The sequence below is a fragment of the Aquila chrysaetos genome, chromosome 2, assembly GCF_900496995.4.
Source record: "Aquila chrysaetos chrysaetos chromosome 2, bAquChr1.4, whole genome shotgun sequence".
NCBI lineage: Eukaryota > Metazoa > Chordata > Aves > Accipitriformes > Accipitridae > Aquila > Aquila chrysaetos.
In genome coordinates this window covers 27,574,832-27,602,825 of record NC_044005.1, presented here as the reverse complement: position 1 = coordinate 27,602,825, position 27,994 = coordinate 27,574,832, and the positions used below count along the sequence as shown (strand labels likewise).

Sequence of the window (27,994 nt, the reverse complement as noted above, 5' to 3'; positions counted from 1 at the left end):
GATAGCAATTTAAAAATCTTTTAATCTCACAGTGCTTTGATGTCATAGTTCTCAGAAAACATTCCAGGTGGTAAGGGTTTGTATTTTTGAGACTGTTATTACTGAAAGGTAAAGGAAAACCACTAATGTGTGAACTATACCATTCAAGATGTGCCAGGCATTTGAGTGCAACATGCTGACAGGTAACACCTGATGTTTCTTCCACCAAAGTCCATCTTTGATATCACAGCAATAGTAGAATTAGGATAACAGCAATCCAAAGCAATGCATTGTTTAATTACAACCCTCTTCATAATTTTCGTTGTTTTTCAGGCCAAATTAATGACCTGAATTGGTAAGATGTTAAAACAGTTTCAAATAATGAAATACGGGAGATTTTTTAATACAGAAAGACTATTGCTTCTTCCTAATGGGAGGAAGGAGCAGAGCTGTTAATGAGCAAATGAAGAGTTAACACCAGAGAAGGACTTCTCTGAGTCTTCTCCCAAGGTAGGTCAAATCCTGCTCTTTGTTTTTTTAGAAATACCTTGTTTAAAAGCATTCTACCACATGTATGTGTAAACCAAGGTTTAACACACTGAAAGGTATTCTCCCCTTTCTGTGTGCTTCTGTGGCATGAATGCAAGGAGCTAACAGAGAGGATGCACCTCTTCAATCTTTCATGCCTACTTTTATCCGAAGATAGTGCTTCAACCTTTTTAACTTGTTTTGTTGCCCATTAAAGAAAGGGAAATGGCTCACACGAGGAACACTTGTGAACACTAAGGGAGGCTGCAGGGTTTGCTGGGTTGGACAAGACATGCTCTAAACAACAGCTGGTCTTTTTTTCCTTTACTAAGTTCTCACATCTCACTTAACCCAGAGCAATTCTTAAGTGTCAGCCTAAACCATAAAGTTCCTGAGGATTAACCTGGAGAATCTTGAATTAAAATAATTAAGAGATGATCAATGGATTCTTCTGCTAGATCTTATGTTGCCATTTCCTTTCCGCTCTGTTCCTCTTGAGGTTCTCCTTCCTGTACAGTAGAGTTGTCCTTTTCACCCTGAGGCTTGGGCGGTCTGCAGAAACAGTGACTGTCTAGTACTGGAAATTGTTTGCAGTGCTTACTTGCTGCTTTGCCCCATGCATAAGAAATACAGTGCAGTCATAGGAGTTAAGATAGAGGAGCCATGATTCTTAATAAGAGGATTGAAGTTGATTTAATTTTGCCTACACTAGATAATACAAACTGGAACACTTTCATGAACAAGGAAAATACTTTTAGTCAAAAGCAAAAGAGCTGTATTGCATTGTTTTTATTACCTGTGAACATCAGATTCTTCATCCAGCAAGTCAGTGGCATCTTTCCCTTTTTTCCTTACAAATTCTTCGCTTAGCCCAACCTGCTGGAGGGTGTGTCTGTAGCGACGCTCTGCTCCTTGACGAGCATCATGCTATGAAATCAAAACTTAAACAGTAAGCATATAGAACTGGGGCTTCCCCATAACAGTTAAGTTGTTTTAAAGTTCATGGCTGACACTCCTAATGAGAATGAGAGCAAAGCCCCTGTCCAAAATTTTTGTCATCCATCCAGTACAGTACCAAAACCAAATACTAGCACAATGTCTCGCATTTCTCAAGGCCAGAGCTCACCTTTTCCTGCTTCTGTTCTTTTTTTCTTCCTTCTTCTGTTCTGCTTCTACAGCATTCCAGTCTTACCAGACTAGCATACTTGTGTCTGAGCCCTGACTCTGACACCCAAATTGAGAACATGTGCAAAAAAGGGTTGTGAGAAATTCTGTAAACACGTCTGCTTGTAATTTGTAAGCACTAACAACAGTGGAGTTCAATAAATGGAGAGCACCTGTGAAATAGCTTCCTATCAGCTCATCTTCATGAAACTGAAAACCAAGCATCCTTGATCCTATATCCCCATTGCCTCCAAATAAACCTTGCTAATTGATATAGTCTGAGATGACAGTTTTCCAGAGGGATTGACCAGTTCCTAAAGATTAAGGTGTTCTATATGGAAGGATAGAAGTCTTATCTCAACATGAGTGAATGCTATCAATACTGGTGAATCCTTACCAGCCTGGCAAACAGGAATGTTACCAATATTTATCATACAAATGTGTTCTCTGCCTCCATTAACCACTCATCTGAACAGAAAGCCTGACCCAGGAGGGTACTTTCTATTGAGAAATCTTAAATCAGCATATTGTCAATGTATTGTCACTATGTCTCTAACCAGATACCATCCCTGCAAGGAGACAGAACTGAAAGAGAAAACCCAGGGGAAGAAGATACTTTATAGAGAGTAAAGATTGCATCTACACCTCAAGTGCAATACAGATTTGCAGCTGGTACTGTGTGATGGATGAGATGTGCTGAACACAACCCCAGATAGCAGAGCTTGCAGATGATACTAGTGATGTAACTGTCATTAATGTTTTTCTAGTAGCACTAGAGGTACAAAGAAAAAGTGCTCAACTGGAGAGGGTTTTAAGAAAAAAAAGTTTAAAATTTCTAGACTGTAGGCTATGGTATTCAGGTGCAGAATAGGTATTCATATAATTTCTGGTGTGATAAGGCCTTGATTTTGATCAGTCCATATAATTTTGATTGCAATATATACTAGGGACTGGAAAGCTCTACAACCAAGACTGAGTGTTTTTTCAACTGGTGGGAAGGAATTTACATTACACTTGGGTGGCCCTTCCATGTGTTATTTTGAGTGTAGTCAAGAGACTATGCAACCATTTGCACCTTCTTATCTGTGAATTGACTTGAGACTAGATTTCTTCATGCCTGTCTTAAATGAAAGACAATGTATCCTGTCACCCAGAAACAGTCTGGAACTTTGACCAGTTACCTTGGTGACCTGTTCAAAGAGGTATGGTCTATTCTTGACTCGCAGCTGCATTTCTTCCAGCTCCTTTCTGTATTCCTTTGTTCTCTCTCTCATATTTTGCCTGAAATGGAAAAGTTGCCTGTCTAATGCAGGTTCCCTCTGACTGTAGCTCATCAGGAATGAGGAATTCTCAATAACTGTTTTGTCCTTTAAATAGCTCTGATAATTCCCTTGATTCAGAATGCTGGGCAAAAAAAATCCTATTGCTGGCAAGTTATGGACCTGTTAGCAAAGCTTTACTACTAGATTGTAAGCAGAGAACCAGTGTTCACACTTTTAGAAAACCTTGTCTCATGTGTGCCTTACCAAATTATACGTTTCAGTTGGTTTGTACAAATTAGTTTCTACAAATGTTAATCTAAAGGAAGCTGTTCTGTATGGAAGGGGTAGCGTGGAATTGTCAAGAAATCCAAATGAATGTGGAATGGGTACGACAACCAAAAAAGTTGGGCTACGAATGTTCTTAGACTGAATTCCTCCTAAAGAATTATCCGATGATCCCCAGTTACTAGAGCAAATGGTTATTTCTGTGCAGAATAGGATACTGACCAGTTCTGCTTGAACTTCTCCTTGTGTGTTTCCTCCAAACTTTTATGTGGATCCAGGGCTTTTGCTCGGCTGTTCACTGACTTTCGGATAGCTTGACATTTCTTTTTCTGTTTCTCCAGCCAATAAATTCCTTCTTTGTCCCCTTCCTTTTTGTTATCTTGGGAGTATCTGTATAGAAAAAAGTTACTAATGTGCTCACTTACGACTGCCAGACTACATGCTAGTGGGGAATTTCACTTTTGTAGTCCTCTAAGGAGAAAAGCAAAATTTCAGACATACGAGTCTGCAGCTCCCAAATCAACTGGGAAGCAGGGCAAGAATTAGCAAAGAAAGAAGACAGAGAAACATTTAGGAAAAGTATTATTGATGTAGTTGATGTGATGAGGGAAAACACTGACCTTTTTCCCTCCATTTTGGTCATTACTTGGTGTATGGTCTTGTAGACAAACTTTTCTACTTACCTAATAGCAGATTCCCTTTTTCTAGTTGCATCTGTAATATGCACTGGAAGAGTGTTGGAAGAGAGAGAGGAAAGTCCGGTCAGAGAATGACTTTTTTGTACTGAAATCTTGGAAAGTTGATGAGAATCCTGAAAAAAATGGAACTCTATTCAGTGTGTTTGTTCATAGTACAGAATCTCCTCTCTTCTTTGTCTACAAAGAGAACAAAGGGTACGTGAGCAATGCACTCATTCTTCTCTCTTCCATCAGTAGGGATTTACATGGGAAGGGGCTGAGGGATGAGGGGAAGGAGACGTGATTAAGAGTATGGAAGGGTGGTTGAGCCTTAGCTGTCATAGCTCATCTCTGTGTAGAATTTTGTTCTCTGGTTTGTCCTAGAATTCTGCAGTACTCCCAAGACAACAACAGAGGTCACAGGACATTAACCATCCATAAATAAATGCTATAAATTTAAGAAGTTGCTATCTTGATTGGAGAAAGAAGTACCACAGAAATATCCAGTCATCTCACCTTTATCTTTTCATTAGCCTGCCTCTGCCTGCCACGGAGATTGGAGGTTCTTAGCTTGAATGGCTTATTACGAGTTGCCTCTTTGATTTCTTGTCTCCTTACTGCTTCCGTCTGAAATGCCCAGTAAAGTCCTTCAAAATCCGGTATTGTTGGATTAATCCTTGGCTTGAAGCTGAAACTTTTGTCCTGCAAGAAGCCAAGTCTTTCCCGCTTAGTTTTAGTGGCAGTTCGGGACTGAGGCTCCCTCCGACAGTTGCTCGTATCTATAGGAGCTATGGAGCTCTCAAGCAAATCCTTTGCTCTCATTTGAATGCGGATTTCTCTGTAGAGTTCAGCTTCTAATGAATCAAAAGCAAAGCAATGAGAAGAATGAGTGACATAAAAGGCTGTGAAATTGCCACTGCACAACTCTAAACTTTTCTTTAGGATGGCAGCTACACATATAGAAGAGACCAGATATCCTGTCTTCTCTTTCCCCACTTTCCAGCCTTACTCTCCTCTGCCTCCCAGGAAAAAAAACTCAATGATAGCGGAAAAAACATGGTAGAGTCTCTTTCTTAGGCATTAATCTCCAGATATCTCTTTCACTTAGAGTAAGTTACTGAACAGGCCTTCTCCTCCTGTTCCTATTCTTAGGGGTACCAGATAACTTGTGCCCTTTGTCTTGCAGAAGTACTGTGTTAATCAAGGTTCTACTTTTCATGTGGGGCTTTATGTCATTATGTTGACTGTGTGATCGAAGTGGGCTGTTCAAATATATTTGTAACAGATGATGGCTTTTCTATGTAATATCCAGCAGTGCTTGTCTGTATTGGAAAAGATTTTAAGTAAGGAGCATTTGGTGGATGGATCATGTCTTGTGACTTCTGTGACAAACTCTCATTAGAAAGAATGTGTTTCAGGGTATAGCGTTAAACTGAGTCCTTTCCTGTGCAGCGCTAAATATTTGTGAAAATGCAGACAAAACAGTTGGCTGTGTGTTGGTTTTTTGCTCTTAGAAAAAAAAAAATCAGTACTGCTGTTTGCAAAATAAGACTATTTTTGAGACTGTTTATAAGTTTGCATTGGCTGAGGTATGAAATGTTCATTCCTCCTCCCTTCTCATATACCAGATAGAAACAGAACAATGGCTCGTCCTTTGCTCTTTTACCGTTCTAATCTATTTAGTTTAGCACACCGCAACAAATGTTTTCTGATGAAAACTGAACTGGTGTATACTCAAGAACAAATCAGTGGGAAACAGTAAAAAAAAGAAAGGGGTGAGAAAAGCAATGAGAATTATAAAGGACTGATTTAGTTCCTATATTCAAGCGTGAAGTCTGTATTGCTTACTTCAAACTTATAACTGTGGGGGCTTAAGCCATCTGAAAGAAAGTGAGCATCAGGAAAATGTCCTTGGCTGTCCCTCTGACTAGAATGGTCCTGGCACCTACATCCCCTGTTTTAGCACTTAAGGTGGAGAGCACGGGGGAAGGCAACTGAAAAGATCAGAGGATGGCAGGAGAGACTGGACTACTGCACTATCACTTAGAACTGAACTAATTGCCTGATTTGGACTCAGGAGATATTTTTCTCCTAGGGGTTCTGTGCAGCACAGATCACTTGGGTGGGAGTAAAACTGTCAGTTCCAAGATACTGCACGGACCTTGGACACTTCTGGCACTACATATGTCTTCACGTTTGTGCCACAAGTCATCTCAGTCCCTTTAGTGTAACCAAAGGTATGGAATCCAGTGCAGGGAAGGATTCCCAAACTGTCATGATTTGCAGCAAAAGGGGTGTGGAAATCTGTCTGAAGAGCTCAATGTACCCATGTGTGCTGGGGAGTGGCACAGAACTGCTGCTACTGACACTGATACAAGACTAGTAAATTTAGGACACTCTACCGTAAGGGTACCTAGATGAAATGTAATGACCAGTGATACACAGGAGACACCAGGGGATGTAATGATATTGGCTTTATACTCCAAGTGACACCCTGTGGGCCATGATCCTACCTCCCAGCATGGAGACAGTGAGGGACAGGCAGGGAGCTGTTTTTACAGGAAGAGCCCTGGCATTTTACCTTTGAGTTTATCTCCAAGAAGTGGGTCATAAGTAGATTTAGGAATTTTTTTGGTTGCTTGCTTCTGTTTGGAGCTCTCATTTGGGGTTGCTGCTGCCAGGAACTTTTGTCTGATAGCTTCTTTCTTTTTCTCCTCCTTCTCCAGGAAACTGAAGGGCCGCTGGGTTGAAAGTAACAGCTCTTTTCTCTTCTGTGTTGCTATTTGCCTGCGAATCTCATTCTGCTCCATTATTTCCTGATAAAGGGGCAGAAACACATGGGCAGGTACAGGCTGTGCCCGGAATTGCTTCTGACATTCAGCTTCATCCTGGCTTTGCCTTTTGTCTCTCTGTTTGTCTAGTTCAAGAAACACATATGACTTCATCAACTGGGACTTTTTGCGAGCTTCCCGCAGTGTCATTTCGAAAGGCTGAGGGATGGTGATGGAAGGAATCCAGGGAGATGAAGCGCTTTTTGGCCTCAAGCGGGATTTAGGAAACAAGTGAGGCTTTTGCTGATCCCAGGTACTGTCAGAGGTGAGGTCGATCAAAGAACTGGACTGCCTTTTGTTACCAGATGGACGACTAAGACAAAGACATTATGAAGGGGAAATAAGTGAAATTATTAAAAAAATAGAATTAAAAGAAGGGAGACACTGTTGATTAAGAGAAAGACACTGTAAGCTGAGATGGTCTTTAAAAGACAGGCCTAGGACTTATTGTTCTCGGGCTCTATATTTTCCTTTGCTACCAAAGTTTGTGAGCAGAGCTTTGCTTGTTTTCCATTTTCCACATATAAAATGGTGGTTATGCCTACTTAGCTTTGTAATGCAGTTTATTATGCTGCTAGCACTCTATTGCCAGAAAGGCCACAAGTAAACCAGAAAGTTCCAACTTCAGTTGATAGCTACTCAACATAAAAGACAAACTCAGGAGAGGCAATAATTTAGGTGCACAGATGCACAAATCCTAACAAACAGTACCAAACACCATCATTCCTAAGACGCTGATGGAAGAGCCATTGCAAGGAACAGCTTTCGTGCAACTCTTGAGAAGTCCAGCTGGAAACTTTGTAGCTGATAAGAAGACCAAGACTATCATGAGTCTCACTGAAATAGCAAACTTCTCATAGGATGTTTGAGGGCAATTGTGAAACTGAGTAAAACTTATGAGATATTTAGGGAAGGAATAAATGCAGGTAAAAGGAAAGATCAAGGTGGATCAGGGTGGACCAAGAACAGGAAAATGGGGAAAAGGGGGAAACAGAGGGTGCCGATCATGTGTAAACAGGCTCCTGGTCAATACACTTGCCTGGTGATTGCTGCAGTCTGTTCTTCATAAACTATTTCCTGTGTAAGAGCATGTGTGTGTGATCTGCTAGTGAATAGTGAACTTCAAGCTGGACTAACCACAGCGAAAGACGAGGTCTGAGAGCTAGATGTTGCAGAGACCACAGCTCTGAAGACTGGATGCTGGATAGAAATGTGTGTGATCTGCTAGCAAATTTTAAGCGTGATTAGCTGATGAGCAGGAATGGGATTTGTGCTGTTCATGTTTTACGTGAATGCTGCTTATGTGGGTGCCTGTTGGCCCTATCCTCCCATCTGTGAATACGTTTGTGCCCAGCGTTTTGGTACTATATACATGCATCTCGGCACTTCATGCTCCACCTCGTCACTGGTCAGAAGCAGCAGGAATCCCTCATGCCATTCTGCCATCCTTACCAGGTACCATCCTACCTGAGAGCCTCCCACAGCTTCTCACGCAGGACTGCCGCCTCCCGCCTGAAACCCTCCAGCTCCTCGTCCTCTTCGGATACCCCGAGGTCATCACCCTTTAACTTTACCTGGTAGGCTAAGCCCAGTTCTAACGGAGACCTCCGGCCTCCCATCCCGAGAAGCCGCTGTCAGCTCCTCGGGCCGGTGGCGGGAGACGCAGGAGTTGGTCCGTTACAGCCTGAGGGGATGTCGTGTCACCTGAAAGGGGGGAAAAAAAATTTTTAAAAATCGAGAAGTGGGTTGTTTCGGGGGTGCGACCCCAAACTCCAGGCCCGGCCTCGGCCCTCCCGGCTTTACCTCAGCCCCGGGTCGCCGCCGCCGGGGCTGAGGTAAAGCCGGGAGGGCCGAGGCCGGGCCGTTCCCCTCACCTGCAGGCCGCCGCCTCGGCCCTCCAACGGCACTGATGCTCGCTCCTGCCAATCAGCGAAGCCGACGGCTCTCTAGGCCCGCCTTTTTGGCCTCAAGCAGCCAATCGGACTCCAAAGCGGACAGCCGCGGTTGGCTCATTGGTGATCGAGAAGAGGTGTTTTGTGTAGCGCCCGCCCCCCGAGCAGGCTGCGTTGTCATGGTTTCTCGGAGCGGCTTCCGCTTGGAGGCGGGTGGTGTGTCGTCACTTCCGCAGTGATGGCGGTCCTGTGCGGTCGGGGCTTGCTGGCTCCGTTGAGTGGGCGGTTGTGGGCCGGCCCGCGGGTTCCGCTCCGCTCTGTGGCCGCCGCCGCCCCGCTCTACGATGTGGTGGTGTCGGGCGGGGGTATGGTCGGGAGCGCCATGGCCGCCGTGCTGGGTAAGTGTGAAATGTATTCACCTGATTCGTGTCAATATAAAACAATGCTAGGGCTGCATGGTGAAATGTGACCCTCTCTGCATATGTAATCTTTAACCATTTTGCTTGATCTTGTATAACCGCAGGCCTAGAGGAAGTAGAATGGTATGTATATAGTTCTTGCTTCTTGCAAAAGCCACCTAACATTTTAGTATGCCAGCTTGAACCGGTCTTGTTGCTAGCCACGTGGTATTGAGCAAGGGAGGCTTGTAAAGTGCATGCGTAAGGTCTAGGGTCATCCGGAGGGAGAGCCGAGGAAGACTACTGACTTCATCCAACGACCACCAGATGAGAGTAAGGAAGACCCCAAGAGGCGAAAAGGACATGCACTAAAAGAGATACGACTATTCCTGGAATTCATTTGCACAGACCCACCTTGTCTTGGAAATAGCTATGAATATGTATTAGCAGAAGGAATATAAACCAAAACCAGGAACTGTACGGTGTGCGCCTTGGTAGAGCAGAGACTCCCGGTGCACCCAGCGCTGTTTGCTTGCCTCTATTCGTTTAATAAATTTTAAACTTTAATTAGAATCCTGTTTTGGACACGATCATTTTTCACAATTGGGGGCTCGTCTGGGATGGTCTTAGTTCCTGAATTCTGACTTGATCTAGGAGGGGCGCCCCACCATTTGGTGGCTCCTGATCGGGTCGGATCGGGACTAACGCCATCCTGAACCTGAATAGGGGGAAGCAAAGAATTTGATTTTTTTGAGCTCCCTTGCCAGCAGCTTTTTCTTTTTTTTTACCCGTAATTCTGCGCGCAAAGATCCGAATGAAGACGACGGAGTCTTAAGTATTTAAGGAGTATACCGTTCGGTTGGGTGGGATTCGGTCGCCTGTATGTGTGTCTAAGAGTTTGACTGAGACGGAACTTAGTTTCGAAGCGATTGTGGAGGTCTTCTAACCGTGGTTCCAATCTCCTGCGAGGGACTTGGCCGGTGAAGGACCGAAGTGATTCCTATAGGATTCGTGGGTGGGTGATAGGTCCTAAAACCCCCTGCAAGACACTCTTACCAGTGACCAAGGGCTATAGGAATTGCCACAGTAAAATTCCTAGATGGGTCAGACAAAATCGAAGACCAAGGACCAGAAGAAAGGGAGCAAATTACCAGATACATCATCAGAAAGTCCATTAGGAGTAATGATTAAAAATTGGAATGAAAGGGGCCCCAGAAAAGGGAAAAGTAAATTAAAATTTATTCAGTATTGCATGGTTGAATGGCCAAAGGAGCCTTTAAGACCACATGTCTTTTGGCCTGTTCTGGGATCCTTTGAAGACTGGATTTGCCAGGCCTTAAATATATATGTTAACTCAAAGGAACCTTTTAGTCAGGAGGAAAGTGATTATGCAGGATTATGGATCAGGACTTCACGTCCTTTTCCAGCCTCAATACTTACATTAAAAACAGATGAGAAATTTGAGGGAGAAGAAGGAGATACAAACGAAAAGGGGAAAGAAAAAGATGATAAATGGGAGCCACTAGATAACCTGACGCCTCCATACCTTAACAATCCACCTCCGGCGGCGGCTCCCCCTCAGGTGGCCGTGGTACCTCCACCAGTACCACCGTTGCCCCTGCCTTCACCACCAACAGCACCGGAATTAGAAAGACCTCGGGCTGCATGTACCAGAAGTAGGACTGCCGTATCTGAGGGAGCTTCTTTATATCCCTTACGAGAGGTACCCCTCGGAGGCAATCAGGGAGGTATCAGGTTTGTGGCAGTTCCATTAAACACCACAGATGTAAGAAATTTTAAAAAAGAAATGGGGACCCTATTAGATGATCCTCTTGGAGTAGCTGAAAAACTGGATCAATTCTTAGGCCCCAATACTTATACCGGGGAAGAAATACAGTCCATTTTAGGGATCTTATTTACTGCTGAGGAAAGAGGGATGATTAGACAAGCCGGAATGAGAATTTGGGAAGGACAGAATCAGGCAGGACCCCCGGGAGATCAGAAATGGCCCAATGTGGATCCCCACTGGGATCATCAACAGCCCCAAGGAAGACAGAATATGAAGGATTTGAGAACACTGATCATACAGGGAATAAGGGAAGCAGTTCCCCGAGGGCAAAACATTAACAAAACATTTAATGAACAACAAGGGAAAGATGAATCTCCAACAGAATAGTTGGAGAGGTTAAGAAAAAGCCTACAAATGTATTCTGGAGTTGATCCGAATACAGTGGCTGGGACAGCACTTCTTAGAACACAATTTGTAGCTAAATTCTGGGGGGGATATAAGGAGGAAATTAGAAAAAATAGAAGACTGGCAGGAAAGAGGATTAGAGGAGTTACTTAGAGAAGCCCAGAAAGTCTATGTTAGGAGAGACGAAGAAAAACAGAAAACGAAAGCAAAAATTTTTGTAGCTGCAGTAAGAGAGAGTCAGAAGAACAAGACTCTGGGGAAAAAAGGGGAAAAGGAACAGAGCACACACCACGGGGACAGCTTTCCCGAGGGAGGTTCACTGTTCCTGTCTGTTACTGTTGCAACCAGAAGGGACATGTTCAGAGAAACTGCCATAAGCGGGAACAAGATGAGAAAATGTTTAAAGAAGAATAGGGGTGTCAGGGGCTATATCTTCTGGGGACTTCAACATCAACAGAGCCCTTGATAAAATTATTAATAGGTCCCCGCAAAGAGGAAGTTTTATTTTTGATAGATACAGGGGCCGAAAAATCAACTATTCAAAAACTTCCAAAAGGAATAGAAAAAGGGAAGAGTTATATGTCAGTAGTAGGGGCAAAAGGGGAACCTTTTAAAGTACCTATCTTGAAAGACGTAGAAGTAGAAACAGAAAAGAAAATTTGTCTTAATGATTTACTTTTGCTCCCTTAAGCAGAATATAATTTATTAGGAAGGGACTTGATTTTGAAATTAAACTTAGGCATCCAGAGTCAAGGGGATAAATTACAGATCAAATTGTATGCTTTAACACAGGAAGATGAAGAAGCCATTAACACCTCGGTGTGGTACAAAGAAGGGGAAGCTGGAAAGATAGAAATGGACCCCATAAGTGTTCAGATAATAGATCCGCATCGCCCAATTAGAATTAAGCAACACCCTATACCCATGGAGGGTCGAAAAGGATTAAAACCTGTAGTTGAAAGACTTTTGGAAAAAGGGACTTTAGAACCATGTATGTCACGTCATAATACACCAGTCCTCCCTGTAAAGAAACCGGATGGGTCATATAGAATGGTACAAGACCTAAGAGCTGTAAATCAGCGAACAATCACTAAATTCCCTGTGGTGGCAAATCCTTACACCTTACTAAGTCACATATCCCCCAAACATACTTGGTATAGTGTGATAGATTTGAAGGATGCTTTTTGGGCCTGCCCTCTGGAAGAGGGATCTAGAGACTATTTTGCTTTTGAGTGGGAAGACCCCAAAACAGGATGAAAACAACAATTAAGATGGACTGTGCTACCACAGGGGTTTACAGAATCACCCAATCTATTTAGACAAACTTTAGAAAAAATATTACAAGATTTCACGTTACCCAAGGAGGTGAAATTATTGCAATATGTGGATGACTTATTAATAGCAGGAGGAACTGAAGAGGAGACCCGAGAAGCTGCCATTAAATTGTTAAACTTTTTAGGGGAAAAAGGATTAAAGGTGTCCTGATCAAAATTACAGTTTGTAGAACAGGAAGTAAAATACTTAGGACATTGGCTGAGTAAAGGAAGGAAGAAGTTAGATCCTGACAGGGTATCTGGGATTCTATCCTTGAGACCTCCACAGACTAAAAAGGAAATTTGGCAAATATTGGGATTACTAGGATATTGTAGACCATGAATTGAAAGTTACAGCGAGAAGGTAAAATTCTTATATGAAAAATTAACTAACAACCAACTTAAGTGGTCTACAGAAGATGACCAAAAATTCGAGGAAATAAAAAGGACATTAATACCAGTGCCTGTATTGAGCCTCCCAGATCTAGAAAAACCTTTTTATCTCTTTGTGAATACATCAAATCAAACAGCATATGGAGTTCTTACTCAAGACTGGGCAGGAATAAAAAACCCATAGGGTATTGTTCTAAGTTACTTGATCCAATAAGTAGAGGATGGCTGGCTTGTCTCCAAGCTTTGGTTGCTACAGCATTATTAATAGAGGAAGTTAGAAAGATTACCTTCAATGCTCCTTTAAAGGTGTACACCCCACACAATGTCAGAAGTGTTTTACAACAAAAAGCAGAAAAATGGTTAACGGATAGCCGGGTCCTAAAATATGAAGCAATACTAATTGACTCCCCTGACCTAGAATTAAGGGTGACCTCTGCTCAGAGACCAGCACTATTTTTGTTTGGAGAACCATCAGAAGAATTACAACATAACTGTTTAGAAGTAATTGAGACCCAAATCAAGGTGAGACCAGATTTAAGGGATATTGAATTAGAAAAAGGAGAAACACTGTTTGTAGATGGCTCCTCCCGAGTGGTAGAAGGGAGGAGAAAATCAGGATATGCAATAATTAATAAGGACTTAAAGCTTGTGGAATCAGGACCTCTGAGTCCATCGTGGTCAGCTCAGGCCTGTGAGCTGTATGCCCTATGCAGGGCCCTGGAGTTACTAAAAGGGAAAAGTGGGACCGTATTTACAGATTCTAAATATGCATATGGGGTGGTCCACACTTTTGGAAAAATTTGGGAGGAAAGAGGTTTAATTAATACTCAAGGGAGGAATCTTATACATCAAGAATTAATAGTAAAAATTTTAAGGGCATTAAGAGAACCAAAGGAGATAGCAGTGGTACATGTGAGAGGACGCCAAAAGGGATTAGATTACTGAACCAGAGTAAATAATTTGGCAGATAAAGAGGCCCAGGAAGCAGCCCTGAGGACTCAGGTTGCTAAAATTAACGTAGTACAAACCAAGGAGGATACCAGTGAAGAAAGACAGGAGGAAGGAGAGAAGAAGTTTAGCCCTGAAGAATGAACAAAATTGGAGAAAATAGGAGCTAAGTTAGAACAAGGAAAATGGACACTGCCCGACGGGCGAGAAATGTTGCCAAAAGCCTATGCCAGACAAATATTGGAACGTTTGCATGCGCAAACACATTGGGGTACAAAGACATTAAGTGATCACTTCCTTAAACAATTTGGCTGTATTGGGATTTTTGAAATAGCAAAGCAAATTACACAAGGCTGTTTAACCTGTCAAAAGATAAATAAGAAAGTGTTTCGACAAGTAGCTGCGGGAGGTAGAAAAACCGCTTACAGACCTTTTGAGAGAGTACAAGTTGATTTCACTGAATTACCCAAGGTAGGGAGGATAAAATATTTATTGGTAATAGTAGATCATCTAACAAGGTGAGTAGAAGCTTACCCTGTAGTACGAGCTATGGCACAGATGGTGGTAAAAATTCTATTAGAACACTTGATACCTAGATATGGGATAATCCAGTACATTGATTCTGACCAGGGCACACAAACTTCACTTCTAAAGTAATAAAAATATTATGTCAATCATTAGGTATTCAGTGGGAATACCACACTCCGTGGCATCCACAAAGCTCAGGGAAAGTAGAAAGGATGAATCAAACAATAAAACAACAATTGGCTAAATTAATGATTGAGACCCAAATGCCTTGGACAAAATGTCTACCATTGGCACTTTTAAATATAAGAACAAAACCACACAGTGAGACTGGATTATCACCATACGAAATGTTATATGGTATGCCTTATTCTCAAGGGATGCCTCTGGGGAATAATGTAGTTGAAGATCATAATATCCGAGAATATATAATTACTATTGGGAAGAGATTAAAAGAACTAAGAGAGATTGGAATGTTGGCTCAAACACCACCATTAGGATTTACAATTCATCAGTTAAAACCGGGAGATAAGGTTCTAATAAAAACATGGACCGAAGAGAACTTATCTCCCCTCTGGGAAGGACCTCTTCTTGTTTTATTAACTACAGAAACAGCTGTGAGAACTGCTGACAAAGGGTGGACGCACGTGTGGCGAATAAAAGGTCCAGTGAAGGAGTGGAAAATAAGATCTGAGCCAGGAGAAACTAAACTAACCATCAGACGGACTTGAAGAGACCTTACAATTGACTGGTGGGGGTATATGTGTATCCTTACAGACTCCAGGCCCAAGTAAATTCCAGCTCGTTGGGTGAAGCCGTGGAAGGAGCCATTGTCGTATGGGAGGAGTACCCCAACTGACAACGCGGGACAGCAGAACCCCGAGTCGAGCTAATACTCAACTTTGTCCAATTTGTCGCCAATGCAGTCTGTATCTTATTTGCCATTGTTATTACTGTGGGAAATATATAATCCATTATAACGGATCACAACAAGTATATTTAGTGGGCACACTATCTCCTTTTTGTATTAGATGTAGATGTATTAATCGATTAGAAATACTAACGAGAAAAAGATATTTTTGTTGCCGAACTAACAGGGTTGTAGTAATATAAGATAAATTGTTGTGAGAATTTTATTGTGACTATTCCTATATAATATATATATTAAAACTTTTGAGTAAATTCCTACCAGGAAAAACAGTAACGAGGATAATTTAAGTATTAGGATACCTATAAAACACACTGAACTTTTGGGACATAGCATACAAATTGGACCAAGAGCTAACCCTACAACCCCTTGAGTGTTTAGAAAAGACCACCTCTTAAGGAAGAGGGCAAGACCGGATAGGGAACCAGTGGTGCGGCTAAAAGGGTCTGCCAAGGGCTGCAACCCCTCGGGGCTGTGACCGCCGACCACTATGGCCCTTACCGGACCTCTTCTAGTCCTACTTGGGGTGAGTTCTTTGACTCTGGCTACGGAAAACAACTGCGGTCAATGTATAGTGACTACTAGAAGGGGACGGGTAAGCTCCCTAACCGTGGTATATCATACTATCTATGACTGCAAAGGTCAGAAAATTGGAAGCTGCATCTATAACCAAACCCGGTATGCTCTATGCAGAGAAGGAAACAGAACTGTATGTTATGATCCAAAGGAACTCCCTTATCAATATTGGGTCGAGATTAGAACAAATGATCAAAATGGGAGATTAATAGGATCAAGTAAAAAAATTACTAATTTGACCATACCCATCTGGGTGTCCTTTGATGCATGTGATGCAATTGACGATGACCCAGACACAAATTGTGGGAGTGTAGAGTGGAGAAAATATTATTCAAAACAACCAAAGTATTTATGTCCAGGAGCCGGACATTGCCAAATTAATGCAGACTACCGGCGTTCTGGAACGGCAAGATATCAATCTGCCCACTTATGTGGCAGGAGGGGATGGGGGTGTGTGTGTTGGGCAACCCAAAATTGGGGGTATGAAAGTCATTGTAGGGAAATACAGGCCTCCATAACCACGGGGCCTGTAGATAAAAACTGCACCACCCGTAGCTGTAATCCTGTCAACATAACTATTAAAAACCCAGAAAAATGGAAACAGAAACAAATAGTTTACCTTGGGCTTAAAATCTATGGGACAGGAGAGGACCCAGGCATTGTCTTGAATTTACAGACCAAAGAAAAAATCTAGAGAATCAATACAACATTGGTTATTGTTTAACTCCTTTTATCATGAAGTAGAGACAGGAATAAAATATGAAATTCTCACAGTTGCTAAAAATCTATTTGTAAATCTTGCAGAGAATATCGCTAAATCATTAAATGTGACTAATTGTTGTGTTTGTGGTGGGACAAATCAAGGTGAACGATGGCCATGGGAGGCCATGGAGAGCAACATAAGTAATCCCCAAGTATGGAAAACAATGGGAAAGGATAATAGGAAACAACAATGGGTACTTCAAACGAGTATAATTGGGAGGAGTTGTTGGCAAAATCTAAGGGATGATGGAAGAGAAGTAGGTAACCTGGAGTGTGAAGGAGGTTATCTATGGAATGAAACTCGGAATAATTGGGATAGGTGGGGAAACCCACTAGAAATGAATAATCAATTTAAAAATTGGACAAGTGGAACGAATATACCAAATGGTTGGCCAACTCCTGAAGGACATTATTGGATTTGTGGCAGATTAGCTTATGCATATTTGCCAAGGAATTGGACAGGGTCCTGTGTATTAGGAACTATAAGACCCAGTTTTTTCCTATTACCCATAAATCGAGGAGAGTGGCTAGGAGTTCAAATATATACAGAGGCTAATGAGTTAGGAAAAAGACATCAGAAACGGAACCTACAAATTGGGCATTGGAAAGATAATGAATGGCCTCCTGAGAGAATTATTGCCTATTATGATCTAGCTACATGGGCAGAAGACGGATCCTGGGGCTATAGGACCCCAATATATATGCTTAATAGAATAATAAGGTTACAAGCTGTAGTGGAAGTAATCGTAAATAAAACTGGAGATGCACTTGGATTAATTGCAAAACAAAATACCAAGATGAGAACTGCTTTATATCAAAATCACTTAGCTTTGCATTATTTGTTAGCACAGGAAGGGGGTGTTTGTGGAAAATTTAATCTTAGTAATTGTTGTTTAGAAATTGATAATGAAGGAAAAGCTGTGAATGAACTTGTAACGGAAATGAAGAAAATTGCACATGTCCCAGTTCAGACTTGGAATGGAATCAATCTAGGAGGATTATGGGGGGACTTTATGAACGGTGATTGGCTCATTAAAATTGGGATAGTTGTATTGGGAATATGTGGAGGATTGTTAATAATTCCATGTTTAATACCTTGTTTTACTAGACTAATACATTCGGTTATACAAGGAATGCAGATATCTGCCGTACCTGTTGATCCAGAATCTGGAAGAGAAAAGACCCATTCCCTGATGATAATAAAAACAAAGGAAGATCCAAAATTGATACCAATTCGGCAACTGTTAACACGATTAGAAGCGAAAACACGAATCAATACCATAAAAAAGGAAATGGGGGATTGTGAAATGTATTCACCTGATTCGTGTCAATATAAAACAATGCTAGGGCCGCGTGGTGAAATGTGACCCTCTCTGCATATGTAATCTTTAACCATTTTGCTTGATCTTGTATAACCGCAGGCCTAGAGGAAGTAGAATGGTATGTATATAGTTCTTGCTTCTTGCAAAAGCCACCTAACATTTTAGTATGCCAGCTTGAACCGGTCTTGTTGCTAGCCACGTGGTATTGAGCAAGGGAGGCTTGTAAAGTGCATGCGTAAGGTCTAGGGTCATCCGGAGGGAGAGCCGAGGAAGACTACTGACTTCATCCAACGACCACCAGATGAGAGTAAGGAAGACCCCAAGAGGCGAAAAGGACATGCACTAAAAGAGATACGCCTATTCCTGGAATTCATTTGCATAGACCCACCTTGTCTTGGAAATAGCTATGAATATGTATTAGCAGAAGGAATATAAACCAAAACCAGGAACTGTACGGTGTGCGCCTTGGTAGAGCAGAGACTCCCGGTGCACCCAGCGCTGTTTGCTTGCCTCTATTCGTTTAATAAATTTTAAACTTTAATTAGAATCCTGTTTTGGACACGATCATTTTTCACAGTAAGGCTGTGACCTTCCCGCCCGCTCCGGGCGGCGTCGCAGGTGCCATCGGCCCAGCCCGCTGCTGTCCCCGCGGGGGGCTGCAGTCACGGCCGCACGACCGGCGGCGGTCTCTGCCTCCCGCCCCTGCCACGGTGGTGTGAGGTCTCTGAGGTCTTTGGGCCTCCCACACCCGGTTTTGTGAGTTCAGCGAGTCGCGGGTTTTTGTGTCCCGCTGTCCTCGCTGTCTCACCAGCTCTGCGAAAAACTTCAAACTGGGAGCTTTCCCAAAACCTTCGTGTTTCAGTGTGTGGAGTATCGGGTATTATTATAAGTCGACCGTAATTATTAATCCGTGTTGGTGATAGTGTGAGATAACTATATAGTTACCATTTAGGCCCTTAATGTTCGAGACCCCGTTGTGGAATTTCCTTATTCCTGTATCCCCTTGTGACAGCACTCTAAAGTTGACTTAAAGCTGTTTGGTTAGCTGATCGTTATGATAAGCCATGTCCTATTTATGTGTGTGTGCGTGTATATATGTTCATGTAGCTATCAGTTTGAATTCTGTAGACTACTTGTAGCGTTCCTGTCAAACGTGGTCACCCTTAAATCACTGATGGATAATTTCAGCTATAGTTGTTGAAAATGCGTTTCTGATCCTAAGTTTCATTCTCCAACCCTATATGTTAAATGCTGGACTACTAAATTAAAATGGATTTGTGCTTGGTTTGCATCACTAGAGACCCTGAGAGTATTGGCTGCTGCTTTATTTGGAACATTGATTCAGAAGGGTGTAATAGTGACAGAAGCCTAAAGAGAAGAGTGCAAAGAAGAGCAAAAGAGCAAAGATCCTAAGCAATAAGTGCTTTTCAAGTATAAGGGTTTATCTTGCAAACTTATCATTCTTCTGCTTGTATTGTTAAACAAGACCACAGTGGAATTGAGACAGCATAAGGATCCCCTCCAGCAGTGGTATCTAAGGCTAAGATGAAGGTTTGAGACCTTTCAAGAGATGAGGTTATGTTATGTATGATCTAGAAAATATGTTCAGGATACTGCGGTTACTGGGACTGCTGTAGTAGTAAACTCTGGATGTTACAAGGACACCATTTCTGGTCTCGGTACCTTCCGCAGCCATAGCGGTCAGATGCAACAAGCATGGCTAATTCAGCTGTAGTGTGATTTACTCTTTACTTGAGTCATCTCTTGATTTTTTTTCCGCTCTCTTTAATTGAAAGTCAAAGTCTAAACTGCCTGTGCTATTCCACTGTCAGAATATAAGGATAACGAAAACATTAATGTAGTTGCTAAGTATCATAGAATTTTTATTTTGATCTCTTGTTCTAATAGGTGAATTTATGTTTAAGGTCTGAAAAATGTGTTCTGTGCATGGAGTAAACACTGCAGATTTCACTTGTTAATACTTCAGTAATGAACTTTCATAACAAAATTGGCACAAATTTGTACAGAAATGTAAACTTTGTAAAAAACCAAAATGTTTAATCCATGCTTTAACTGCAAAAGGGTTGTTCATCTCAGTAATGGGATTGTAGTCATAAAGCTTTAAAATACAAAAGTTTACCTGCCTGGTCAAAACCTATATTGTAAATGCGTTTATTAAGTTTTGCATCTACTCTTATCTTACTACAAAAACGCATAGGCATTACTGATACAGAAATAAGAAATGAGATTTTTGGCAGGAGCATTATAACAAAGCATATATTTGCTTATTTTAGGGCATGATATCCACTTCCATGATAAGAAGATTGCTTTGTTGGAGGCTGGTCCTAGGAAAGAATATGATCGCATGCCAGACAGTTACAGCAACAGGGTCAGTTCCATCTCCCCAGGATCAGCAACCCTCCTAAGCAGTAAGTATGATTTCTGTTGTTTGCATTTTTAACAGTATATTTGAGCAAACAAAACTCTTTTGAGCATGTGCTGCCTTCATCCTAAACTCGATGGAACTATTTCCCTTTGTCTCTTAGTATTCTGTATGCTGAATTGGGGTGATTAAACCAGGCTTCTCTCGATAACAGGGATCTGTGTTCTGGTATCTTGGTCTGATTTGTTATATAAATATTTGTGACAGTAGGCTAGTGAAAGGTTGTAAGGTGCTCTCTCTACAGCATCAGGGAATGTTCTGTTCACAAAAGAAGCACGTACTCAGTGCTCTGTAGTCTGGTAACTCACTTCTGATTAATTTTCATTTTAAAGAGAGATTTGAGCCTTGATTCCTTACAGAGAAAGAAATGTTCTGAACAATGATGGCTGTGCATTTCTGTGTCTGTTTTATTACTCAGTGATAGGACAGTGAGAGTTGACTGTTAAGTCACAGTGTTCATGAAAGCAAAGCTCTTGTTTCTTTTCTACTGGCTTGTGTTAACAGTAAAATAATGTGATGCTGGAGCTGTGAAAGTATTGAGGCAGACCTGGTCCTGTCTAGGGATGGTGCAAGCAAAGTCTGGGCACTGATAGTCAGAGAGGGAGGAGGAGAGTGTGGAGTGAGCTTCAGTTTTGTTTGGGTCTCAGTGTCACATGTGAACCTGTATCTCCGTGCATTTGTGTCCTTTTTCAGGTTTTGGTGCCTGGGATCATGTCTGCAGCCTGAGACTCAAACCATTCCGGCGAATGCAGGTGCCTTACTTAGGGCTGCAAATATACTATGTGTCTGTCTCCTTTGAATTCTCAGAAGTACTTACATTAATGATCCAAAGGTTTTTTTCTTTGGCAAAGGGCAGGTCATGCTTATGATGATTCCTGTTACTTTTTTGGGGGTAGCAGTCTACTCAGAAATACCCTTCCTCAGAGTGTTGATGATACAGGATGAAAGGTTGATTCCTAATGGAAGCTGTAGATGTTGAGACATGGGTACTAGTCAGGAAATAAAGGTAAAGGTGTGTATTGGTTTTGGCTGGGATAGAGTTAATTTTCTTCATAGTAGCTTGTACGGTGCTGTGTTTTGGATTTGTGATGAAAACCGTTGATAACACAGGCACATATTAGCTATTGCTGAACAGTGCTTACACAGCGCCAAGGCTGTCTCTGTTTCTCGCACGGCCCTGCCAGCAAGTAGGCTGGGTGTGCACAAGAAGCTGGGAGGGGACACAGCCAGGACAGCTGACCCCAGCTGACCAGAGGGATATCCCACACCGTATAACATCATGCTTAGCAATAAAAGCTGGGGGAAGAAGGCAGAAGGGGGGACATTTGGAGTGATGGCATTTGTCTTTCCAAGGAACTGTTACGCATGATGGAGCCCTGCTTTCCTGGAGATGGCTGAGCACCTGCCTGCCTATGGAAAGTAGTGAATGAATTCTTGCTTTGCTTGTGCACACAGCCTTTGCTTTAGCTATTAAACTGTCTTTATCTCAACCCACGAGTTTTTGCACTTTGACCCTTCTAATTCTGCCCCCTGTCCCACTGCAGGGGAGTGAGTGAGCAGCTGTGTGGTTCTGAGCTGCCTGCTGGGGTTAAACCACAACAAGGTGGTAGGGTAGCTTTATATGTTAATTATGCAACAGGAAAGTAGGGATAAAAAAAACTTTCTTTGCAGTTAGTTTTTTACATTAAGCTAGATCATTGTATGAAAGGAATTATGTGGTGTACTTCAGTAGCTGTGAGTGAATGGTAATCCAGGATGTTTCCTCTAGTTCTGTACTTCTAGCTTGCCAAGTCCTTTTCCCGTTAAGATGGATACATTCATAGCCCCGAGAGGAACAACACTTCTTTATCATGTAGCTTCATATAATGTATTTTTTTCTTTGTAGGTGTGGGATGCTTGTTCTGAAGCTATCATCGTTTTTGAGAAAGATGACTTAGATGACATGGGTTACATAGTGGAGAACGATGTCATTATGTCTGCTCTCACAAAACAGTTAGATGCAGTAGCAGGTAGTGGACAACTTTAATATTTTATTTCCGGCAGAGAGCTTTCAGTTACTTGCCTTCTGTTGTGTGTGCTAAGTTACGAGAGGGAGAAAGAGAATTCATCTAACAAGTAACTCTGAGACATAGGCAGCTTCTTGAAATGGGGTGGGGGGTGGAGGGGGAAGAAATCTGTCTTCTGAAGGCTACACGGCAAGAAAGCAGTTTCATATGTAGCTCTCCAGAACATAGTTTCTCCAAAAATAGACTTAATGAAAAGATCTGTAGCTTTCTATGCAGAGCAGGCCTTGCAGTGACAAAGGGTTGGCCAGACCTGTTCTTTCAGGGTGCCTTGAGAATTGTAGGGTCAGCTCTTAGGGTGCCATTAAGACATGCATGGCCTTTGCTGTTGTAGTGATGTTTCCTTTTTTCATGTCTGTATCATGCTGTGACCATGGTACTTTGTGTTCCCATCAGACCAGGTGGAGGTTTTCTACAGGAGCAGAGCAGTCGGGTATACCTGGCCCCTTCCCTCTTACAGCTGTGACACAAGCCCTTGGGTCCAAATTGAGTTAGCTGATGGACGCAGACTTCAGACCAAACTGCTGGTAACTAAACTTTTTATTTCTGTTGATCAGGCATCATCTCTCACCCAAGTCTTTTCCACTGGATTTTGTTCTGATTCCGTGTGTGCCGCTCCACCCACGTGGAGGGCTTGAGTGAGGTGAGTGGCTAACTCTGTCAGAGATGCTATGGGACACGGTGCATAGCCTTTTCTGTACCTGATGCAGGAAGACTGTGCTGAATTGGACAAGAGCAGAAGGGGCCAACTTTTCTGGTTTTGGGGAATTTTTTTTTTTTTTTTTTCCCCCTGAATAAACAAAAAATGTGTAAATGCGGGCTGAGGTTTGTAGACTGGAATATTTGCTTTCTTAGGAGCTGCTGAAGAGGTTTCTTTGCATCTCTCTCTCTGTTTTGCAGATTGGTGCAGATGGTCATAACTCTGTAGTCCGGAAGGAAGCTCAAATTAAGAACATTGAGCATCGGTATGACCAGTCAGCCGTGGTGGCAACTCTTCATTTGTCTGAGGTGAAATTCTGCTATTTGACTCTTCCATAAGCAGCAGAACAGCTTAAGCAGGTGATCCAGGTCACTAGTTCATAACTGTCCACTTGCTTCCACTGTAGGCCACAGACAATAATGTAGCGTGGCAGAGGTTCCTTCCCACAGGGCCAATTGCGCTTCTTCCGGTAAGATGACTTGTGGTCTCTGTATTTTTTTTTTTTTTTTTGTCTGTTTTTTTCTAGGAACTTTATTTCTGCTTGTGCCTTTCTGTGTTAGTTTTGTCTCTTAAGATTTTGTTCATCCGCCCTTTTCAGTTATTGCATTTGTTTTCCTCTTCTGCACTCTCACTTTATCCTTGGTATTTCCCACTTGCAGCAAGTTGGGATGGAAGAGTAAAGCACAGAAGGAGTGGTGTGGGGCAGGGCAGTGGAGAAATCCTTGCAGTCATCATTTATTTTTGCCTCTTTTTCTCTTGATACTTACCTATGACATTCTCTTAAACTAGCTGTCTGACACTGCGAGCTCTCTGGTCTGGTCTACATCTCATGAACATGCATCAGAACTTCTCACTATGGATGAGGAAAGTTTTGTGGATAGCATCAACTCTGCTTTTGTGAGTATCAGCCTTGTGGCGGGTATGAGGCTTTCTTGTAGTCACAAGAAATACAATGGAACCCTACAGCTTAAAGGATAGTAATGGGAGAGGTGGATTCTCAAGTTCCTTCCTCTGGTGAGGACGATATTAAAAAGGCACTTAGCAAAGAAAGGATGATCCCTTGGGACTGAATTAGGTTAGTTCTGAAAGTCATAGACATTGAACTAACTTTCTGAAAGGTGGGAAGGGTAGGCTCATCCTAGTTGGAAACTTGTATGTCCTAATAGATGAAGATAGTTTCTTCTACTGTATAGTTTTGTCCAAGTGGTTAAAATTCAGTATTTGGAGCTCGTTCAGATTTTTTTCAGCTGGATTTTTATATGTTTAGTTTGGGTTAACATCTAAGGATTTGTTTGGTTTTTTTCAGTGGAGCAACGTAAACCACTCTGACTTCATTGATACTGCTGGGGCCATGTTTCGATCTGCTGTTTCACTCCTGAAACCCTCAGGCACTGCAGTCCGTCAGCTGCCCCCGAGCATTGCTAAAGTAGATCCAGACAGCCGAGCCACGTTCCCTCTTGGAATGGGGCATGCAACAGAGTATGTCCGGCACCGCGTGGCTCTTATTGGGTAAGATCCCCAACAGTAGCCCTTGCGTGAGTGGGTGGCATGTGGTTAGAAGTGATGCGAGTATAGTGACTCCCAGTCAACAAATTAGATGGTTAGAAATAATTTATAGTTTCAGTTTGACTTTACCCAGGCCCAGATTGTACCGTGTGCTCTTGTGCCAACAAAGTGCTCTTGTGCCAACAAAGTCCTCTTGTATGAGTAGCTCTCTGTCCATTGTGTCTGCTTTCTATGTAAATTTCAAGATAATTGTTTCCTTCTTCTGGTTCGTGTAGTCCAGTGAAACAATCCAGTATCTCATGCTGGACCTGTACTTCCCCAAGCATTGTAGCAGCCATTCTGTGTACCAGTTTGAGTTTTAAACTCACCTTTCTTGAACACAAACAATGAAACATACAAATTATTCTAGATGGCATGTCATAGGCTTTTGTACGGTGGCCTATAGAAAATAGGGAAATGTCTCATCTTTTACATTCTAAGGTTGCATGTACTTTTTTCTCCGCCACAGCTGCAATACACTGGTAGCTTATAGTAATTCTTGGATCTTGTATTATACTTCAGATACTTTTCATCTTTCCAACTTGTGAGCGACTCTGTGCTTGGGAGCACTCTGTGCTTTATAGCTTGTTAAAGTGCATGATCTTAAATTTCATACTCAAACTTCATTTAATTTCTCTAACTTTAAGACTCCCTTATCAATATGTCTGGCTTTGTCCTTTAGACAAGTCTGCTCATAAAAGAACCTGATTTTGTTTCTATTCAATGATATCCCACTTCTCCTTTGTATGCATAATGCGTGCTTTGTGTTTGAGAAATGTGCCAATGATATATCTCCTGTTGTGCCAAGGTCACTTACAAAAACATTAAGGCCTGTTCCACACGTGATCTGAGAGAGGACTTTGGCTAGTCACCTCTTTATAATTTTTCCTTTCAGAACTGCTTTTTGTAATCTCCCCTTTGTCTTGCTTTTTACAACTGGAGAGGCAGTCAGGTAGTTCAGCATAGCATGCAAGGAGGTACTGGATAAAGCTTATTTCCTGCTGTAAGGTGGTGTTCCTTGCAAAGAGGTGAGGAGTGCTATACTGATCCCTTCTGGGGTTTGTCAGCCATTACGGCTTTCTTCAAGAAGGGATATAAATTTCTGTCTTCTCTTGCTCCAGGGATGCAGCACACAGAGTCCACCCACTTGCAGGACAAGGTGTAAACCTGGGCTTTGGTGATATTGCATGTTTAGCTCATCACCTCAGTGCAGCAGCCTTCAATGGGAGCGATCTGGGTAAGGATCCAAGACAATGAAGTGGAAGTAAGATGATTAGTCTTGCAGGCCTTTGCTGCTATACATCATGACAAGCATTACCTCTGTTGCAGGTTAAGTGTGCTGCTATCTTGTGTTTGAAAGGCACAAGCATTTTTGAAGCAGAACTGATCTGATATCCGTTGGCTGTGGAGCAGTTAAAGATTCTTGGATGCAGTTTCCATCCCACAAATCTCAAAGCTGCTTTAAAAAAAAATTCTGCAGGATGGTAGTTAAAGAGATGATCAGATGAAGAGTACGAGGTGATGGAAGGAGGCCTTTATTAAGATGGACCATTTCTCTGTTCTCTTTGTGTTTTCAGTTGTCAGTGAGACTGCTATACAGATAAGATGCACAATTGTTTGTGGCAGACAGTTTTAATAGGAACATTCAATTATCTCTTCCAGGCTCCTTAAAACATCTCTTAAAGTTTGAGACAGAACGTCAGAGGCACAATGTCTCCTTGATAGCTGCTATTGATGTGCTCAAGAGGCTTTACTCCACAAGGCTGGCTCCCTTGGTGTTGCTGAGGACATGGGGATTGCAAGCAACAAACGCCCTGCCTCCTGTCAAAGTAAGAATCTCACTTCGGTGAGGGCTGTAGGAAGAGTCCAGAACTGTTCATGAAACATACACAAGCTGTGAAGATTTTTTTTCTTTTAAATGAAATGTTTTTGGTTGGATAATGCTACTTGTTCAAACTGAGGGTTTTTTGTCTTGAACGAGCCTGAGTAGTTCCTAAATGATGGCTCAGTAGTAACTGGTTTCTCCTGCAGCAAAAGGGAAGATAAGAGATCCAAGTGTGTATACTCTGTATCAGCAGTTAGACATTAGAAGTCACTAGAAGTCTTTGACCTTATTTTGCTATGGAATGAAAATGTGGAATCTCAAATTGCATTTGAGAAATGCACTATAAAAGCCCAACCCTATGAAGAAACATCTTCACTAAGAATAAGACATCAGGTGGCTTGACAGATGTGTTGCAGGGCTCAAACAAGTTACCTGTTTCTGTGCCCTTTTGCCTTGTGAAATTGTTCCCTCATGGCAGAAGTGCAGGTCTCTATAATGAAAGTTACCTGAGGAAGGCAGCGGTGAGGAGGTTGTCTTAAACACAGACCCTCTGTTTGCAGCCTGTCTGCCTAAATTCTGCACCATCTTGACCTACTTGCTGGATTTTCACAAGTTTTCTTAAGCCACCTGTTCTCAAAGCTCCCAAGCACCCTCAAATTACATTCCTCATTTCTGGATTTGAATGTTTTATCCCACAAATCAAGGCGCCTTCTGTTAAATACAGGTGGCCTGTTTCCTTTGTGTTATGGTCACAGTTAAGACACTACCCGAGTTGAAGAGCAGTAAATTCCTAAGGCATAGTAGCTGCCATTGACAAGATGTCTTTATTAGTTGCACTAAAAGGAGAACTGTGCTGGTGGTTCAGTGCTCAGATATTTTTTTTTCCTGTTTAAAGCAGAAAACCAAATGAAGACCTCTTTTTCTGAGCACAGAACCTGTTGGTAACACCTCTGTTTTGCCCTACTTGGGAAGGAAAAGAATGCTGTAACTTCTTTAATTTTCTAGCATACAGGGGTAGGTGCTCTGCACTTGGCTAGAAAGGCTGATAAAGAACTGCTGTCCATTTATATAAAGGGAAGGAGACTACAGCTGCTTTCTAGAATGTATGCTTGTTAACAAGTTTACAAATTACTTTTTCTTCTCTTTTAGGAGCAAATCATGGCTTTTGCCAGCAAGTGATCTGTTGTCAGTTCAGAACAGCAGCTTGCCAGTGAACATTGCCCTTGTAAGGACTGTGACTGATTTGAATCTTTGAATTCTGTTATTTTAATTTAACAATAAAACTGAGGGATTGAGCTGTGTATTACATAATCCACTGGTTTATGCAAAAGTTCTGTCTCGTCTGCTCTCCTCAAGAGGATTTAGGGTCTTTTCCTGCAGTACCACGGTGTCTTCAGCCACAGAATTATCTGTAAAATGCGCTTTTAATTTGGGCCTTTTG

At 42.1% G+C, this 27,994-nt stretch overlaps 3 protein-coding genes across 6 annotated transcripts in view; 1 reads left to right on the top strand and 2 right to left on the bottom strand.

Annotated features, from left to right (window-relative positions):
- Window positions 1-2: 2 nt before the first annotated feature.
- On the bottom strand, window positions 3-8,594 carry FAM161B (FAM161 centrosomal protein B). Of its 2 annotated transcripts, XM_030042433.2 has the most exons (8): window positions 8,194-8,594; window positions 6,477-7,039; window positions 4,412-4,749; window positions 3,902-4,029; window positions 3,441-3,608; window positions 2,853-2,952; window positions 1,304-1,434; window positions 3-1,059 (listed from the first exon to the last, which is right to left on the bottom strand). In XM_030042433.2, exons 1-8 carry the CDS (start codon window positions 8,343-8,345, stop codon window positions 969-971), a joined length of 1,671 nt encoding a protein of 556 aa, XP_029898293.1. In that variant the 5' UTR covers window positions 8,346-8,594; the 3' UTR covers window positions 3-968. The 2 variants fall into 2 exon arrangements, with proteins under 2 accessions (XP_029898293.1, XP_040984460.1); XM_041128526.1 differs by lacking the exons at window positions 3-1,059; window positions 2,853-2,952.
- Window positions 8,595-8,842: 248 nt separating this feature from the next.
- COQ6 (coenzyme Q6, monooxygenase) lies at window positions 8,843-27,864 on the top strand. Of its 2 annotated transcripts, XM_030041375.1 has the most exons (12): window positions 8,843-9,016; window positions 20,272-20,406; window positions 21,114-21,172; window positions 22,306-22,429; window positions 22,880-23,010; window positions 23,384-23,491; window positions 23,590-23,652; window positions 23,973-24,080; window positions 24,490-24,692; window positions 25,850-25,965; window positions 26,391-26,557; window positions 27,703-27,864. In XM_030041375.1, the coding sequence occupies exons 1-12, from the start codon at window positions 8,857-8,859 to the stop codon at window positions 27,730-27,732; spliced, it is 1,404 nt and encodes a 467-aa protein (XP_029897235.1). In that variant the 5' UTR covers window positions 8,843-8,856; the 3' UTR covers window positions 27,733-27,864. The 2 variants fall into 2 exon arrangements, with proteins under 2 accessions (XP_029897235.1, XP_029897243.1); XM_030041383.2 differs by lacking the exons at window positions 20,272-20,406; window positions 21,114-21,172; window positions 22,306-22,429; ... (6 more) ...; window positions 26,391-26,557; window positions 27,703-27,864 and adding an exon at window positions 15,167-18,484 and having other exon boundaries at window positions 8,928-9,016.
- ENTPD5 (ectonucleoside triphosphate diphosphohydrolase 5 (inactive)) overlaps window positions 25,959-27,994 on the bottom strand; it is a 27,445-nt gene continuing 25,409 nt past the window's right edge. Inside the window, exon 15 of one of the 2 annotated variants that reach the window (XR_005933874.1) lies at window positions 25,959-26,320. The gene's annotated coding sequence lies outside the window, so the exon portion shown is untranslated. Of the gene's footprint in view, window positions 26,321-26,627; window positions 26,754-27,994 lie in introns of those variants that run through there. The other variant, XR_005933873.1, reaches the window with a different exon arrangement.

Coding starts and splice junctions, on each gene's coding strand:
- FAM161B (XM_030042433.2), bottom strand. CDS start 8,345: ATGGGAGGCCGGAGGTCTCCGTTAGAACTGGGCTTAGCCTACCAGGTA. Junction 7,040..8,193: donor AAGCTGTGGGAGGCTCTCAG/GTAGGATGGTAC, acceptor TCTTTGTCTTAG/TCGTCCATCTGGTAACAAAA. Junction 1,435..2,852: donor TCTTTGAACAGGTCACCAAG/GTAACTGGTCAA, acceptor TTGATTTCATAG/CATGATGCTCGTCAAGGAGC.
- COQ6 (XM_030041375.1), top strand. CDS start 8,857: ATGGCGGTCCTGTGCGGTCGGGGCTTGCTGGCTCCGTTGAGTGGGCGG. Junction 22,430..22,879: donor ACAGTTAGATGCAGTAGCAG/GTAGTGGACAAC, acceptor TGTTCCCATCAG/ACCAGGTGGAGGTTTTCTAC. Junction 26,558..27,702: donor ACGCCCTGCCTCCTGTCAAA/GTAAGAATCTCA, acceptor CTTCTCTTTTAG/GAGCAAATCATGGCTTTTGC.